The sequence below is a fragment of the Bidens hawaiensis genome, unplaced genomic scaffold (genome assembly GCF_021521415.1).
Source record: "Bidens hawaiensis isolate Kalapana, Puna unplaced genomic scaffold, B.hawaiensis_p1.1 tig00059196_1, whole genome shotgun sequence".
Lineage (NCBI taxonomy): Eukaryota > Viridiplantae > Streptophyta > Magnoliopsida > Asterales > Asteraceae > Bidens > Bidens hawaiensis.
In genome coordinates this window covers 91,667-110,973 of record NW_027500675.1, presented here as the reverse complement: position 1 = coordinate 110,973, position 19,307 = coordinate 91,667, and the positions used below count along the sequence as shown (strand labels likewise).

General features: G+C 36.7%; 4 protein-coding genes across 4 annotated transcripts; 3 read left to right on the top strand and 1 right to left on the bottom strand.

Moving 5' to 3' along the window:
• Positions 1-2,314: 2,314 nt before the first annotated feature.
• LOC143602601 (uncharacterized) lies at positions 2,315-4,726 on the top strand. The gene is made up of 2 exons (XM_077079652.1): positions 2,315-3,541; positions 4,262-4,726. The coding sequence occupies exons 1-2, from the start codon at positions 2,421-2,423 to the stop codon at positions 4,455-4,457; spliced, it is 1,317 nt and encodes a 438-aa protein (XP_076935767.1). The 5' UTR covers positions 2,315-2,420; the 3' UTR covers positions 4,458-4,726.
• A 5,520-nt stretch (positions 4,727-10,246) lies between these two features.
• Positions 10,247-12,090, bottom strand: LOC143602600 (uncharacterized). The gene is made up of 2 exons (XM_077079651.1): positions 11,598-12,090; positions 10,247-10,449 (listed from the first exon to the last, which is right to left on the bottom strand). Exons 1-2 carry the CDS (start codon positions 11,969-11,971, stop codon positions 10,344-10,346), a joined length of 480 nt encoding a protein of 159 aa, XP_076935766.1. The 5' UTR covers positions 11,972-12,090; the 3' UTR covers positions 10,247-10,343.
• A 2,872-nt stretch (positions 12,091-14,962) lies between these two features.
• Positions 14,963-17,460, top strand: LOC143602599 (protein CURVATURE THYLAKOID 1A, chloroplastic-like). The gene is made up of 5 exons (XM_077079650.1): positions 14,963-15,180; positions 16,389-16,486; positions 16,574-16,681; positions 16,769-16,840; positions 17,283-17,460. The coding sequence occupies exons 1-5, from the start codon at positions 15,051-15,053 to the stop codon at positions 17,346-17,348; spliced, it is 474 nt and encodes a 157-aa protein (XP_076935765.1). The 5' UTR covers positions 14,963-15,050; the 3' UTR covers positions 17,349-17,460.
• A 734-nt stretch (positions 17,461-18,194) lies between these two features.
• LOC143602591 (uncharacterized) lies at positions 18,195-19,307 on the top strand. The gene has a single exon (XM_077079647.1). It carries the CDS (start codon positions 18,195-18,197, stop codon positions 19,305-19,307), a length of 1,113 nt encoding a protein of 370 aa, XP_076935762.1.

Here is a 19,307-nt window from a genome sequence, read left to right as displayed (position 1 = left end):
TTATGTATATATTTGGTAACAGCGGTGGACCTAAATAATAAAAAGAATGTTAACGTATAAATGAAATTAACTTGCTAATTGTGATAATCAAGTATAGTAATTATATATACAAGTATATTAATTATGTAATTACTTCATAGTATAATTATAGAGTAGCATTAATTGCTCTATGATTTAATTACATAATTACTTTATATAATTACTCTACTTGATTACCACAATTAGCACGTTAATTTCATTTGCATTTTATCCAAACCCCTAATTGCAATAGGAGGCGAAAATTTACAGGGGTTAGTTATTTTTTTTTTGTCATTTGATGGTAAGTAAATTTCAGGTCGGGTCACGTAGTAAAGATAAATTAAATTTCAAATACGTATTCAAACTATGTCTATCATCATTACATATTAATCCGACATTGGCTGAGGTGTGACATTGGCCGGTAATCGATGGTTTGCAGTGGTATTTGACACCTACCTTGCTTGCGTGGTACGTGGGTGGCGCCCCAACTAATACCACTACACTTGGTCTAAAAATCATCAATCATTAAAAGATGTGCGGCAACGAAAGTATTGTCAGATATTGATATCCAATAGCCTATAGAAACACATAGATAATTGGAAAGATAGGTTTGGACTAGCATTCATTTTCTTTCTTTTTTTTAGTTTGAGGGAGGATAATCGAAAAATAAACGCCGCATGATGATATTCATTTCAAGTGTTTCTTTATCGTCCTATCTTTTTTCCCCTCATATTTTCACCCATGTCCTCTATAGTGTATGGTAATTCCGTTGATTTGGGGGGGGGGGGGGGGGCAGATGGTTTAAATCGCATATAAATCATCTTGGTAAACAAAATGGGTATTTTGAAAACAGAATGTGTGGCTCTCGCCGCGTTGATTTTTGTTAACAAAATTTTTTTAAGAGCTTGTGTCTAATCGAGTAAATGGCCTTTTTTTGGTAGATGATTTTTTTATTTGGGGGAGAGGGGGGGGGGGGGGCAGATGGTTTAAATCGCATATAAATCATCTAGGTAAACAAAATGGGTATTTTGAAAACAGAATGTGTGGCTCTCGCCGTGTTGATTTTTCTCAACAAATTTTTTTAAGAGCTTGTGTCTAATCGAGTAAATTGGCGTTTTTTTTGGTAGATTATTTTTTTATTTGGGGGAGGGGGGGGGGGGCAAATGATTTAAATCGCATATAAATCATCTTGGTAACACAGAATGGGTATTTTGAAAACATAATGTGTGGCTCTCGTCGCGTTGATTTTTCTTAACAAAATTTTTTAAGAGCTTGTGTCTAATCGAGTTAACTGGCCTTTTTTTGGTAGATGATTTTTTTTTATTTGGGGAGAGGGGGGGGGGGTGTGGAGTAAAAAACTTTATATAAATATGCTATTATTCAACAAGTTGATAAACATTTATATGCAAAAGTTAGGTTGAGTGGATTTTGTGAGCAAAAACAAAAAATATAAGCTTGTAAACGAACCGAATAAACACGAAAAACGACACGCTTTGTGCTAATTTATTTAACCTCAATCTAAAATGAACAGAAACAGATAATTAAACAATTCTGTTTGTTCATTTTCGTAATAAAGAAAATGACCATGTCCGTGCTCGTTTAGAACATAAACAAACTATTCATGAATGAAACAAACAAACTTAATAAACATAATTTTAGTGTTTTAAAAACCGGTTCCTACCGGCCGGTTGACCTGATAATACCTGGCTTTGCATATCAAGCCGGTTTGCTAGAACATCAAACCAACATTGTTTTACTAAAATACATGTTTAAACTGGCAAACTGGTTTTAAGTTCAACAGACTTTTGAGATTTTGTGGTCCACATTTTAAAAAAAAACTTTTAACACAGCGATTAACAGCGAAATAAATAAACGTTTGGATTATTTGTTGAAAATCAAATGCTTTTGTATTACTTTTTATTTTTATTGTGGATTAATTTTATATCACATTTTATTATTAAATTATTTATATTTTGAATTGAAATTGTGTTTATATAAACTTACAAGGTAAACTATTAATCCGGTGGTACCTTCTAGAACAACCTAGTTCAACCGGTTATATTATTTTTTAACCCAGTTCAATACAAATAGAAAACCAATTTTTAAAAAATTGCATAATTGACCAAACATTAACCCAACCGAAATAAACCATGCATCATACTCTTTTTACCGAATACAAACCCCAAATCACTTACGAGCAATCTTCAGTTTCTTCGTAAGTTGTCATACTACTGAATTCAATTTCTTGTTTCTATTAACTCTTATTCAAATAATTAGGGTTTACTGATTCACTGAATCATTAATATTGTTAATTTTTGAACCACCTAGGGTTTGTTGTAAATTTTATTCAGTGATTGATTGTGAATTTTAATGGTGAACAACCTTCTAGAACCTTAATTTTGATGATAAAAATGGATCTTGAGAGAGATTTTGTTAAGGAATTTGAGAGTTTTAAAAAGATATGTATGGAATTGGAAGAAAAGAGCAAACGACACGAAACGAGGTGTTCGGCGTTGGAAACCGAGGTTAATGATTTGAGGAAAAAGAACCAAGAACTCGAGGTTAAGATCGAAATGATTCAGAAGGTTATAGATGATGATAATATCCAAGAGGTGATGATTGAAAACAAGGTTTTGGAATGCGAGAAACGAAAGGCGGAAACCGAGGTTTTGTTTTGGAAGGAGAAGGTTAAGGAATTGGAGTCGAAGGGAACGAAAGAAGTTAGAAAACGGTTACCGTTTGAGGAAGACGGGTGTTTGAATAACAAGATGGCCCCGTCTACTCCCGGTGTTGCTCAATCCGCTTTTCGTACCGTTATTGATATTAGTGACGAGGATGTAAACGATAACAAGATTCCGAAAGTTAAAAGTCAAAGTTCTTCCAAGAATAATTTTCAAAAGAGTGGTTTAGAACATATTGATGAAGAACGTACTGATGAGTTTAAAGTTAGTTTGTCGAATATTAGAAGCGGTAAAAGAAAACGTGCTGCAAATATTATTACTAGCGACGATGAAAACAGTGACGATGACAATGCGCCGATTAGCACGCTCAAAACGCAGCATACGTCACGGGTTGTAGCAGATTCAGATGAAGTTGAAGAAAATGTAAGTAAGAGGCGCCTAACGAGGCTGAGAAAATTAGAATCCAAAAATAAACAAGATAATAATAATAATAATAATGTTGTTGAAGATGAGTCAGAGAGTGAATATGAAAGTTCGGATGGGTTTATTGTTGACAGTTCTGAAAGTGTTTCGGTTTATGATTCTGAAAGGGGTGATAGCGCTGCTGAATCGGAAGATGTGTTAAACGAATATAAAGAAACTTTGGATAAGATTGGTAGGAAAAAGAGTCTGAATCTGAAGTGGGAGCTTGAGGCATATATGTTATCGGATTTTGGTAAAGATCCTAAGTTGTGTATGAGCGCGGTTTGTGCTCTTTATAGGAAACAAACAGATGATGAGAAAGATTGTAAAGTAACTATACACCATAACGAGCGAGGGTTTAGTCAGCCTGATGCAAACGGGTGAGTTTTTATTTTATTTAAGAGTTTTATTCATTTAGTGAAATTATGATTTTCACATGATTAATGTTGTTAAAAATGTATGTATGTATGATCATGTAGTGATCATACATACATACATTTTTAACAACATTAATCATGTGAAAATCACAATTTCACATGATTTTGGTTAACATTAATCATCCGACGAATCCTGTTAGATCCGTAGAAAACATTACTATAGAGGGGAGGAGGGGTAGAGGACGACCGAAATTGACTTGGGATGAGAGGATTAGGCATGATTTGATAGACCTAAACCTCTCCGAGGACATGGTTGAGGATAGGAATTCGTGGAGAAGTAGAATTAAAGTTAAGGATTTTTAGAGAGAATTGAATACCTTAGGGCTTAGACTTAACTTATTTAGGTCACATACCATAATGGTATTTCCCTTACATATATTATTATTATTATAATTATTATTAGCTTTTTTATAGCTGTCAAACTGTGATCTTATTATTAATATTATTATAATTAGTAGTAGTTTTTATATAACTGTTAAACTTTGATTTCCTTTATTTTGCTTCATACACATGTTCTTAGAGCCGAGGGTCTCTCTGGAAGCCACCTCTTTATTCCTTTGGATAGAGGTACGGTGTGCCTACATCCCACCCTCCCCAGACCCTACTTATAGCTTTGCTGTCGGTGGGATTTTACTGGGCATGATTGATTGTATGATCATGTAGTGGTAGTGAGCTGGCTGTATTTCTCATGGGTCGAGATCCTGATGGCGATCTTAACAAAACAGTGGAAGAACTAAAAGAATATGACCCAAAGGGGGTTGACCGATGCAGGAATCTTGCACTTAAATACTCAAAACAGTTGTTTAAGATTTACGAGAACAAAGAAGATCCTTGTTTCCCGCCAGCACCATACGGTTAGTTTGGTGGTTTGTTTTGCTAAGATTTGTGAATTAGAATATGGTTAGTTTGATTGTTTGTTTTTCTACTAATAGAGTAATAGTACCCTATGTAGATGTAATATGCACACCATGGTAGGCTTTTGGTTGATGGTGGATATAACTCTTTTGACTTGTGAATATTTTGTTTATTAGTTGTGTGTTGAATATCATCTTTTTCTAGAGTAGCACATATTCATTTTGGTAGATAAAGTTTTTCTATACATGGTTATAAACCTATATCGACGATAAAAATTACTACTTTTAAAAGTGGCAGCAGGTTAGATTTCGGCATAGCTATAGTATGTCAAGATCTAACGTACTTGCCGAGAGTCTTTATCCTTTTTAACTAACATGTTTAATTTCGACACAACCGTATAGATCTAACATACTAGTTTGGAGTTATTTCAAACTTGTGTTTACCATCATAATTACAACTTCAAGTTCACCAAACCCGTTCCATGTCGTGACAGGTGCTTATTCTTTTACATAGTTTACATAAACATTTGTTTGCAAAATTACAATTCACATATGTAATTAACATTATCCGTAAATAGTCAAAGAGCAGCGTTAAACCATGCCAAAGAACGACGTCCCACATCATCTGGCAAATGCTACATTTGGATAGCTGAAAACTCGCATGTGACTGTATGAATACTTAATGGGTCCTCTAGTATACCAGATGTGTTTTATACATCAAATAAACAAATTTGCGTATCCGCCACACCAATTAAAATCGTCCCACATACGTCAAAATCTTCTTTAGGAATATGACGGTCAATTTTGTGCGCTTAGGTTATACATATAAACCGCGGCCATAGATGAAAAACATGCAATTCTACAACATATTCATTGGGATTTATCATTTATGTATCAAGTAGTAAGCATGCTATTATGATCACACAACAAAACACATAAAATGATGCTATACTAGAACTATCGTGAATTTGTGATAAGTCTCTTTAAATATTCAATTGACTCAAGAGTGGTTAATATTTTCATAAGAAACATTAAAACATAATATAATTTATAGAGTTAATTTTTTTTTTCAAAAAATGAAGTCATTCTTTTTCCCATAAAGTTATAGTTATTTTATCTAGAAACATCCAAACGATTTACAATGAAGTGGCAGGTAAGCGGGCAACAAGCTGCGCCGCAACCCCCTTTTGGATAGCAAACCCAATCCTACTAAAAACAAAGTTTCGATTCTTATGGGCCGATACGTTACTATGCCCAACTTTCTTAACCCTATTCAAAAGGTCCACGACATCCGGAGCTAAGAAACCAAAAGTGTCAAAGGCAAAGGGGATAAAAACTTATGTATTTTTAAGCACGTGTAAGTGGTTTATGTATATCAGTATATCAGTTAGTTTTAGTCGGAGTTAAAGGTGCGCAAAGCACCCAGTTCTGGATCTGACTTGATGTATCTGACCCGGAACCGGTTTCTACCTGTACCTGACCTGTGGATACGACCTGGTATTGGGTTTCTCCCCAGACTTGTACCCGGAACGACTCAGCCCGGACCTGCCGGAACTAGTTCCACCTTTACCCGGTCAAAATCGGACCCGGCCTGAAACCTAAAAAAACCTCGGAAAACCTGGTCAAATACCAGACTATACCAGGAACCGGTATCTACCCGTGCTCGACCCGCGGGTACGACATAGTATTGGGTGTCCGAGACCTGTACCGGGAACCGGACCTGCCGGAACCGGGTTCGTCTTTACCCGATCAAAACCCGACCGACCCTACCTGAAACCTCAAAAAAACACAGAAAACTTTGTCAAAACCCGTTCAAATACCCGACTACACCCGGAAGCGGTTCTTATCCGTCACTAATTCCTAAAAATGCCATGTTTGTGCACATCTAGTCGGAGTGTACGTGAGTTCGTGTCACGTAATCTATGGGTGTGGTCAACTTAGTCAAAGAAAACAAACCACTTCCATCGGTTTCTTTGACCTTTGTTGTCTGTAACGTACAATGTGTAACTGCCACGTATTCTCGTACATGGTAACATGAGTATACGTGCGTTTGTAACTGTTGGTTGTCAGTTCACTACCACTATAAATACTGATTAATGATGAATTTAGAGGTGCCCAAATAACAACATATGGACAAATTTAGAGTCCATTCATCGAATACTCGAATTTCTAAACGAAAACGAGCTGCCAATGTTATTATTAGCGATGACGAGAGCAGTTGCGACGACAATGCGCCAATATGCACGCTCAAAACACGACACACCTCCCGGGTTATGACTGATTCTGAAAGTGGTTATAACACTGATGGGTAATTAACAAACATATTGTATTTTGTTTATCGCTACAATAACTTCTTTTATTTTGTTTATTGTTATCACAATTAGACCTTTGAAAAAACAGTTTTATATAAATATCTTATTTTTAGTAGTCGTCTATGACCACCCGAAATCTCAGAGATGGCCCATGTGAATAGGCATGTTTGCTCGTTCAACTTTAACCGAACAAACTAGCTTATTCGTGCTTGTTTGTTAAGAATTTGAACGTGTTCATTTATGTTCGTTCGCTAACGGTATAAATGAACAGTTCATGAGCATAACGCACATTACTGAGCGAACACCAATTAAAGGTAAACCCTAATATAATTTTCTTGAGCCTCAAAAATTAATAAAATTAGACTCAATTGTGATGGTGATATTTTTTTCTTAAAATTAGACTGAAGTGTAATAGAACTAAAAGATTTCAATGATTATCCACACGACTAAACATAAACAATTGTAAATAATAATTATCAATGTATGTTCACGAACATAAACGAGCAAACTAAATGAACAAAAAAAGTTGTTCGTGTTTGTTGGTTTATTAAATAAATAAACTTCTCTCTGAATGGTTCGTTAAATGTTCGGTTCCTTTACATGCCTACATGTGAAGGTAATAGATGTTTTATTGATGTTGGATTTAGGGATGCTCAAACTAGTGACGAGGATGCAAACTATACTGATGAACACATGGACGAGTTTAGAGTTCATTCATCTAGTACTAGAAGTGCTAATAGAAACCTAGCTGCCAATATTATTAATAGCGATGATGAGGGCAGTTATGATGACAATTCACCAATCTGCACACTCAAAACACGACATACTTCTCGGGCTATGATAGATTCGGATGAAGAACTTGAAGAAAATGTAACCAACGAGAACGAGGAAGATAATGTTGTTGTAGATGAAGAATCAGAAGCTTTGTTAAATGAACATGAAGCTGATGCATCCAGGTAAGTTTATTTATTTATTTATTTATTTTATAACTTTATGCATTACTAATATATATAAATGGAAACTTCAGTGACGTTATAACACGATTGGTCCACTTGGCAATGTGTCATTGGACCAAGTGTTTTATATATATATTTTTTTGGTTTGTCTTTGTTTTAAATTTAATAATAATATTTCTAATTATTTTGTTATGTTTTTATATGTATTATTTTAGTTTCGATACCGACATAGCGTAACAGAGCCTGACCTAATTTACGTAGACTTACCGCATTTTGTTTTAGTTCCTAGTACCGTAACGAACATAGCGAATACTGACCGAATGTCAATTTTTTTTTGTTTTGTTTCGGTTTCGTAACGAACTTGAAAAAAAACAACTGAATTTTCATAGACTCATCACCAGGGATCAACAACACTCGGGTTTTACCAATGCTCGACTTTTACCGACCGACGCCACCCCATTCGCCCATCTCAAATTTTATATCTTTTTTGTTTTGGTTCCCGTACAATAACACACATAGCATAAACCAACGAAATTCACGTCAATTTACTGCCTCAACACTTAGGACCGGTAATGCTTGTGGTTTACCAACGTCCGGATTTACCGACCTGCCCAGCGCAACGCGCCGGGTAAAAATCTAGTTTAGTATAAAGCTGATACTTTGTGACAAAGTTCATGATTCCATATTTGGTATTTACTAGAAATCAAAACTAGTGATAATGATGGTCACTTGTATCAGAAACCATGTGAATAAGCATGATCGCTCGTTTAACTTTAACCAAACGAATGATATAACGTGAATAATTAAAGGAAAGAAGTTTATATGTTCGTCGTGTTCATTCATTAAGAAAATGAGCGCGTCCGTTTATGTTTGTTCTCTAATAGTATAAATGAAAGCTTCATGAATGTAGATGGACATAAACATACTCGAGCGAATACCAGTTAAAGTTGAACGTAAATAGTAATTTGTTGAGCCGGGCGAATTTTTTTTTCTTCAACTTAGACTGACGTGTAATGGACCTAAAATATTTAAATGACTATATACACAATTAAACATAGCAAACAAAAATAATTAACATGAACGAACCTTCACGAATGAATGAAGGAGACATCTATTCATGTTAGCTCGTTTAACTAAAAGAACAAAAAAAACTTTTGTGTTTGTTGGTTTATTAAAAAACGAACTTCCCACCGAATGGTTCCCCGAACGTTCGGTTCGTTTACTTGCCTACATGTGAATGTTAGAATGTTTTATTGATGATGGATTTAGGGATGCCCGAATAAGAATGCAAACTATTAATGAGGATGCCAACTATACAAATGAAGAACATATAGTTCATTAGTCAAACACCAGAGCTGGTAAACGAAAACGAGCTGCCAATATTATTCTTAGCGATGATGAGAGCAGTTATGACGACAATGCACCGATTTGCACGCTCAAAACACAGCACACCTCTCGGGTTATGACAGATTTAGATGAAGAAGTTGAAGAAAATGTAACTAACGAGTACGAGGAAGATGAAAGTTTGGGTGGGTTTATTGTCGACGGTTCTGAAAGTGTTTCGGTTTGTGATTTTGAAAGTGGTGATGACAATGATAATTCTGAAGATGTGTTTAGTGTGTATAGAGTAATTTTGGAGAAGATTAGTAGGAAAAAGATTCTGAATCCAAAGTGGGAGAATGAAACGCATATGCGGTCGGATTTTGGTAAAGATCCCGACTTGTGTATGAGTGCAGTTTGTGCTCTTTATAGGCGACAAACAGATGATGAGAAAGCATCCACAGAAACACGACATCGAAACAACCGAGGGTTTTGCCAACCTCATGCCCCCGGGTGAGTTCTTTTTTTTATTGTCCAGTCGCTAACATTATAAACAAATGATTCATGAACGTAAATGAACATAAACAAATGAGCATAACTAAACAATATAAAACTAAGTTGTAATGAGTGATTATTTTCCTAAAATTAGACTAAAGTGTAATGGACCTAAAAGATTTGAACGAGTATATACACGAACATAATTAAACATAAACAAAATGTAGTTATAACGAATTCATGCATGATCGTGTAGGGGTAGTAAGCTGGCTGAATTTCTCACGGATGGAGACTCTAATGGCGATGTAAACAAAACAGTGGAAGAACTGAACGAATATTACTCAGGGGGGAGCGATCGATGCAGGGAACTTGCATTGCATTACTCAACACAGTTATTTGAGATTTACCGGAACAAAGAAGATCCTTATTTCCCGCCACGACGATAAGCTCCTGCTTGCTAAGATATGCGATTTAGAACACAGTTAGTTTGGTTGTGTGTTTTGCTAAAATAATCCTATGTATGGTGGATAAAAGTATAAGGGCAGTGTTTTGCTAAAATAATCCTATGTATGGTGGATAAAAGTGTAAAACTCTTTGTGGGAATATTAGTATATAAGTTGTTTTTGAATGTTATCTTGAGTTCCATATAATGATTTTGGTAGATAAAGTTGCTTGCTTTTAAAATGATGATCCTTCTTTTGGCCATAAAAATGCATGCAAATAAGTATTCAGTCCATCTTAAATATACAGACAACAAATAATATCATAACTTATACAATGAGTTCTTAAACCTCAACTGCGGGTGAACTCAAGGCCCGCCAAGTATAGCATTCTCAATATCTTCTCTACTTAACGCGTAGCTAAATCTCCTCTCGACATCTTTATCAAGATTTCCTGGCCTGCTCTTTAAGTACCTGCACTTCAAACTTGTGTTTACTATCATGATTACAACTTCAAGTTCACAAAACCGTATCATACCACAAACAAGTTGTTCTACATTGATATTCATTTGCAAGATTCTTGTAGCATCATTCATATACATAACGAATATAACACGTTCTAAGCCCCCAAACACACGATTAGTGCATATAGTCCATATGGGTTCCACATCACAGAGTCAATATATTTGATCATATGCTTAAGGAACCTCAAATCATGATGAATATATACCGAAATCACTCCTTACTATCAGTGTTGCTAAAATCCCGATTAGGCGCTGATTAATCCCCGACTAATCGCTAGTCCCCACCCCACTGATTAATTTTGGGCTAGTCGACCAATTATTCGGTCAATGGTCAAATCCGACCAAAATCGCAATTAATCAGACGTCGGCGTTTTCTGGTGAGGATTAGGCCAAAATCATCAGTTTCCAATGAGATTCCAGCCAATTTTCGGCAAAAATGTGTATATATAAAACTGAACATTACATATAAAAATGTGTGTGTGTATATATATAAAACTGACATGCATTAAAGTCCGATCCGATTAATCGCTAGTCCCCACCCCACCGCCCGACTAGCGATTTCTAAACACCGCTTACATTGATTGAACAAAGCTAAATTAAGCCCTGTAAAACTCAGATGAATCCAATTACAGGTGCTAAAGATCAACTAGCAGTACAATAAAATTCATTATTTGGTTTAAAACTGATTAAACCGAACCAAAATCGTCTAAAACCGAACCGAATTAAATATTTGGGTTTCGGTTGAAGCCGAATTAGGTTTGGTTTTTGATCGGAGCCGAGCTGCATTCAGTTTTCGGTCTAAACCGAGTAGGGTTCACGGTTTGGTTTTTTGTTGAAACCAGCTTGGGTTCAGGGTTCGGTTCTGGGTTCTGTTTTGAACTTTGCGAGTTCGATTCCGTTTTTGGCTTTAACGGAATACATTTCTAAACTGAACTAACCGAAAACCAAACTCATTAAACCCCCAATTTGCAGAAAGACATCAAAAATCATCTATTTATCAAACAAATAAAAACCCTAAAAGAAACAACAATCAATGTGCAAATAACCACTTATAATAAAACTATAAAAACTGAATAATTAAATTAAGAGTAACCAAACCTGATATAAAGATCCGTTAAATCAAGAGAAAGCTTGGCATGCCAACCAGCTTTCTCAACAACCCACACAGCTCTATCATCACTTCTCTGCACAAACCCTAACTGCTTCAACCACGCCTCAATGCAGGGTAAGCTGTGCGAGTACAACGGCTTCTTCTTATCTGGCAAATTCTTGAGCCACTCGTCTTCCACGGCAGTGATTCCGGTGTCTTCCGAAGCCGATTTCGATATAATTACGAGTCTTCTGTTCGTTCTTAAAGTTCTGAATGTTGAATAATAAGCAGAAGATGGAAATGAAACTGAGTTGGTGAGATTTGGTGTGTTGAATCGAGTGTAAGTGGTTGAGGTGATTGAGGAAGCTGTTAAGGTTTCCATTTTTTAAGGAATTTGAAATTTTAAGGATTTTGTTCTTCTTCAATGGAGGTTTGCAGATAACGGTGGTGGAGAAACGACGTCGTTTGTATGAGTGTGGGTTAGGGGTTAAAAGATAAGGATGGGTTAGCAAATTATGATAACCTGAATCGGTACCAAAGTTTTGAGTTTCAGGATCGTTACGGTGCTGGTATTTCCTAAATTTTTACCTGTTCTGTACTAGATACGGTACCGAACCGAATATTTCGATACCGGCACCAACAATTCGTGATTTTCAGTATCGGTACCGGTATAGTACCGAGCTCATCCCTAGTTTGGGTGAGTAGGGGTTAAAGATAAGCTCAAGTTCGATACATGATCAAGCTTGTTTATTAAATAAGCGTGTTTCAGCTTGAGTCGGACTTGAGGTTAAGGTTAAGGTTAACTAGTTATAGTGAGCTGATTTTAAGTAACTCATGACTAATAAACTTGGATTCCACGTGATAACGAAGGATAATGTACCACAAAACTTCTTATAGCAAATGTTAAAGGTTACCAACGTTCAAGACGTGTAGGGAAAAGAATTGAGGAAGGAAGAATAGAGATGGGGAAGTCTTAAGTATGGGAGTGAGAGGATAGGGGGGGAATTATCAACGCGAAGACTGTAGAAGAGATAGGTTGCTCATCTAGATTTTCTCTTTGATGTTTTCGCAATAAGTAAGCTTAAGAAAATGGTTAGATTGCTTAATACATAAAACGAAATTTAAATTCCATTCCATTCTAAACTATTAAACCGACTTTAGTTTTTATTTTCGTTATAGTTATAATTCTAAACCAATGTAAATTATTTAAAATTAAAAAAAAAAAAAAAAACGTTGTTGTCGTGTGACCAGAATCTAATAATAGTAAAGTTGTTATCATAGATCTCATACATCAGAGTGTTTCAGTCGCAAAAACAACACTATTATACACGATAAAGATACATCTCATATATTAGGCTGAGGGGTGTGGGGGGCGCGAGAGGGGGCGCGAGAGGGGGCGCCATCCAATAATATTGTGACGTGTGGCAGAGAGAGAAAGTTGAAAAGATGGGTGTTGGTAATGGTGATAGCGCCCCGGGGCATGGTGTGGAGGGGCGCGAGAGGGGGCGCGAGAGGGGGCGCGAGAGGTTTATTTTTTTATTTTTTTATAAATGTATTAAAAAAACGTATTATTAAAAAAACAAGTAATTATTTAAACAAACACACATTAATTAAAAAAACACATTAATATATAAAAAAAATTAAAGTACTAAAAAAAACATTATTCTTATTCTTCGGCTTCGTCTTCTTCGATCAACCTCTTCCGGATACGTTCTTTTTGTTTTTCCATCAGCATTTGGTCGATCGGATTTAGGTGGCTGAAGTCTCTTGCAAGGAAGTCCAAATCTTTCATTCTTTTTTTTTCCTTTTTGTCAACAGAGACCCCCTCCAAGGTTTTGTTGAATTTATTGAGGGATTCAATAAGATCGTTGATGTTTACGGCTTCCCCCTCAGCCGGTTTTTTCCCCCTGGCGTCCCTTCCCAATGGCCGCCTCCTCGGCGGTGAAGGCGTTTCCTCCCCCGCAACATTTAGGTCGAATCCAACCCGGCAATCCGACCTGGCGGAAGTGCTGTACGCTCCAGACGAACTAGTTTTAGTCCGTTTCGGCCCTACTTCCGCATCAAGGTCCGGCGTCACCAGCTCAACCCACTTGGAACACCTTCTCAACATCTCCCACTCCTTTACACCGTCCCACGTCTTCACCGTCCCATACCTCCGCAGGCACTCCTGCTTCCACTCTTCGACAGTGAAATTATAGACCGCCAAATCGTCACTGCCACTTGGTCTCATACGACCGGCGTTCCTGTTGAACAGATTAGTAAACAAGCCGACAAATTTTCTGATTTCGGTCCACCGACCCGAAATCATATCGGGGTTCCGCTCTGTACTCCCAACGAGCGAATAGAACGTCTCCCTAACCTTTGCCCAAAAGACCTTGCTCTTTTGGTAGTCGGCTGCAAAATGCATAAATAAATTTGTAAGTCTTTTAACTTTTTTATTTAACTTTTTTTAAAAATCATTTTTAATAACGTTAAAACAATTACCGCAACGCCGATCCTCAGAAATGGCTATCCAAGCCCGACACAGGGCTTCCTTCTCATCCGATGACCACGGAGTGATTTTCCGTTTCGCCCTTCCAGTCGAAGCCGAACCCTCCCCCGCAACTTGTTTTTTCCGGTGGACGCGTCTTCTTTGTCCCGCAGCTTCACCTTCTGGTTCTGGTTCTTGTGTCTCCGGAACTACAAAGTTAGGAGACGGTTGCATGTTGGATGGTTGAAAGCCGGTTGATTGTTGCGACCCCGAATAAAACATCGGTTGTTCCGGTGCCGACCATAAATCGTCGTAACCGTAATCCGAATCTAGGTTTGGGTACCAATTTCCAGACATGTTTTTAAAAAAAGGCTTCGAAGATATGACGATTTTCGGTTTTGGGTGTGGTGTGTGAGAATTCTTTTGGGTGTGATATGTGTTATGTATGTGAATATGTATATGTAAATATGTATGTGATATATATAGAGTATATTTAAGTAATAAATTTTTTTTTTTTTTTTTATTCCAACGGCCAAACACCCCCAACGGCTATATTCACGTTTCCCAACCTTCTCTCACGAGCGCAACCTCCCCAGCGCCTGCCTCGGATTCCGCTCTCGCGCCCCTCTCGCGCCCCTTTCGCGCCCCGGTGGTGTGGCTCTCGCGCCCCGGGGCGCTATCGCATGCATTCTCGCGCCACTCCTAGCGCTGCGCACCCCTCGGCCTTAGGAGTTCAGTCACAAAAACAACACTATTACAAAAGTACACGATAAAGATGCATAGAGTATCCTAAGCACCCCAACACTCATCGAAAGAAAGATAAGAAGATAAAACTCGCATATTAAAAAAACGTGTCAATAATTGGTCTGCCAAAATGCGTAACTTGTTGACTCCTTATTGCGTGAATCACATGGTGAGTTTAGTTTCTTCTTTCTTCAACCTAACTCATCCTCCATAACCACAAAGTCAACTCAACTCCGATCACACACAGATGGCAGCTTCTTCTTCAATGGCGCAAGCAATCATTACACCTCGATCATCATCTTTTTTACCTAACCTTCCACTTACACCTCGTTCACCTACCTCTCGATTTACAGCTTCCTCTAAGCTCAAAATTTCAGGTAAAGTTAACAGATCGTTTTTACGTATTTTACGATATGAGATCACAGGTGTTGAGTTAAGATCACGACTCATTTAGTTCTTTCAATTTGCTTAAATAGTTAATATTTGTTTATGTGTTGTTGTTGCATTATAAATTTTTTTGTATAAGCCCTATTAGTATTCGATGTTTGTTGTTTAGATCAACTAATACGGTGTGCACGGTTCAGTTCGGTTATTAGCCTAATCTGAAACCGAATGGAAGTCATCGGTTAATCTGTTTTATTAATCAATTGGTTTTTAGTTAATCGGTTTGGTTTATTCAGTTAGTTTGTCGGTTTTCGGTTCAGTTAATTTTGGTAACTGTGGATGGTTCGGTTAGGTTTGGTTATTAGCCTAAACAGAAACCAAAGTCATCGGTTAATCTATTTTATTAATCAATCGGTTTTTAGTTAATCGGTCGTATTGCTCAGTTACTTTGTCGGTTTTCAGTTACTTCAGTTTTCGGTTCGGTTCAGTTAGTCTCAGTAAATAACCAAAACCAAGCTTGGGAGTTGGGATATTTGATTAGAAATACAAGGAACGGAGGTATAAATACATGAAGCGGAGGTGCATGAAATGGAGGTATAAAAACTAGAAATATATGAAAATATGAATGGTTCGATTCAATTAATTTCTTACAACCGAGGGTAAAAGTAGGGGTGCAAACGAGCTGAGCTTTTTCGAGCTCGAGCAGATCTCTAGCCTTAAATAAAGCTTGTTTAGTTATCGAACCCGAGCTTGAGCGTTGTGTATTTTAAGTGTCGCCTCTTTTGGACTTTTATGTATTAATTTCACATTGTAGCCGAGCTTTGGCTGGTTTAATAGTTTTCCCAAATATATAAAAATAATTAAAAACATATATTTTATTAATTAAATAATAAACAAGCCGCGCTCGAGCTTGTGAAATCTAGTGGCCAATGAATCTAGAAGTGGAGAATATGTTACCATAATAACTAGTCTTTACTTGGGACTTTTGTGATTAGTGTAGACCATGGTACAGATTCATATGTTTTTTAATTTGTCTGTAATTCTTCTACTAGATTTCAGATTGTAAGATTTTGTTTTTCAAATATAGTATCAATATTCAATATTCAGTTACAGTATCTTTAAAAATCAAAACATATGTCGGTGACTATAAGGCAGCATGATGACTTGTGAGCCTGATATTCATAACACCTCTATGAAACAGGATCCAAAAGGTCAGTAAAATATTGCATTAAGGCATCTTCAGATGATACATCTGAAACTTCAGAAATCGGGGAAGTATTCTCGGGCTTGAAGGAAAAAGTGAGCACTTGTTCAACCTTTGTATCAACATTTTATGAAACTTTAAGCTGATATTACACCGAATTATATTATTTAATCGTTTAATAGTGGGATGCTATTGAAAACAAGCCCACGGTTGTTATTTATGGAGGAGGAGCAGTTCTTGGTATTTGGTTATCTTCTACAATTGTTGAAGCAATCAATGGAGTTCCAGTGGTAAATAAATTCACATCAAAATATATAATTTTATTTTCTGAAGATATGTTTTTTACTTATTAATCCAAATATTTCTCCATCATGCAGATCCCCAAATTCTTGGAACTTGTAGGACTTGGATACACTGGATGGTTCATCTATCGATATCTTCTCTTTAAGGTTAGCTGGCATCTTTTCGGTTAAATAGTTGCATTCCTTGTAAATTAAATAAAGTTAGCATTTTTTGTTAACTATATGTATTAAAAAATATTTACATTTCTTGTAAATTAAATATAGTTAACATTTTTTTTATTAACTACATGTATTAACAAAATATACCATACATTAATAACTTAAATGTTAGTTAAAAAAAGACTATAATACCCCTCAAGTTAACAGAAAAAATGATAAGTTAGTCAGTTGGATTCAGGTGACAACAAAATGCAAACCACAATGTGCATCAGGCAAATAAATAATAATAATAAAACAAAAAATGATGTAACCGAAAGTTCGGGGCAAACCACAGGGGGACTTAAAGTGAAATTTACTCGACATTTTTTTTTCGTTTCTTTTTAATGTTTACTTTATGCATGATCGTGCCAAAACCGGGCTTTTTGTGCAGTCAACTAGAAAGGAGCTAGCCGATGATATTGAAGCATTGAAGAAGAAGATTATCGGGTCGGAATAGAGGGTGGTAATTGTATACAGGTTTCTTTGTTTATATGTATCAGATCTATTAAGTATTTTAATCTGTGCTGTCATATGCATTTCCTCTTTCTGTTTCCTGCTGTAAATTTGCTAATTTTTATTGGAAATAAATTTGACATCTTGATGATGATGTTTATGAATTGGTTATCAAAAAAGTGATAAGTTGTTGATAGTTCATTTTCTCTTATTATTTGTGGTTGATTTTGATGTTTTAATACAGATCGTTTCGATGCTTTATTTGCAATAAACATGCTAACGCGCCTTACGCTTCGACAAATACCCAATGATTTATGTTTTTTTATATTTGGAGCCACATGGTTTGCTACTACTTTACTTTGATTTTACGTATGTGTTTCTGTTATGCGTCAATTAGTCGACCAAATAATAGGACTTTATGTCTTTCAATAAGAATAAAACAATTGGTACATATACAAGAACATCCAGCTATTGTAAAAGACAAAAGGAAAAAAGTGTTATATCTATTTGTTTTTTATAATTATTTTTTTAATAGTTATATGATTGTGATGACATATGATAAAGAAAGGAGAAAAATAGTTAACATGCCAATATATAGGAAGGGAGTGATTTACGGGTTATTCCATTGTGAATATTCGGTCATAATTGTGATTGAGTTTCCTAATTCTTGTACTTAACATAGGCTAGTTTTTCTCTTTTATTTTGTATAAATGTATGACATACAATGGGAATAGATTATAACCTTTTGTGATATCAAAATCTTATATGGTATCAGAGCGTGGTTACTAATCCGCTCAAACAAAAAAAAAAAAACTCAAAACCCTAGCACAGCCGCTATTCGTTCATCACAATGGCCGGCAGCGACTCAAAACAAACAAACAACAGCAACCCTGCTGCCGATCACACTTCCCCATATTATCTTAACCCTTCAGACTACACAAGGCAAATGCACGTGAACGAAGCCTTGAATGATAACAACTACCTCGACTGGGTTCAAGAGATGGAGAATTTCCTATTCGCTAAAAATAAGGTAGGATTCATTGATGGAACTTTGAAGAAGCCTGAAAAGACTGATCCTAATCATATGGCGTGGTTACGCTGCGATGCTATGATTAAGGGATGGCTGAACACAGCCATGGAAAAAGAAATAAGAACTAGTGTGAAATACGCTACTTCTGCCCAAGAAATGTGGAGCGACTTGCAAGATCGCTTCGGAAAGGAAAGCGCCCCCAGGGCGTATGAATTGAAACAACTTCTGTCGATGACTAAACAAGAGGGAACATCTGTGTCCGCCTATTTCACGAGGCTGAGGGAATTATGGGATGAGATAACGTCCGTTTTCCCGATCCCAAGATGTTCATGCACCGGCTGTTCGTGTGAAATAAGCAAGAAAATGTCCGATTCAAGAGACAAAGAAAGGTTATATGAGTTTCTTCTTGGACTCGATCGTGAGTACTCAACCATCAGAACCCAGATACTTGCCATGAAACCTATTCCTACCTTATTAGAGGCGTATCGCCTCGTCTATGAAGATGAACAACAAAGGGCGGTGACCACTGGGAAGCAAACGAGCACCGATTCCGCCGCGTTTCAAGCTTTTATGAAGCAAGATGGGGCTGCTGCTGCTGCTACACAAAGCCAAACAGGTTCCAAAGCCTACAAGAAACTCAATAGCGACAAGATAGGGCACTGTGACTTTTGCGGAAAAGACGGGCACAACCGTGACGTGTGTTTCAAGCGCGTAGGATATCCAGAATGGTGGCCCGGGAAAGGAAAGCCGGAAAATGGGAGAGCAAAAGCGGCGCATGTAGAAACAAGCTCTAAAGTTAATGAAGCGTCCCAGAATGAATTAAGCCCGATACCGGGTTTGAACAATGAACAATATAAGCAGTTCATCAACATGTTCACTGTGAACAATTCATCCAATGTTAGTAAACCATCCTATGGCAAACATGGCAGGTAG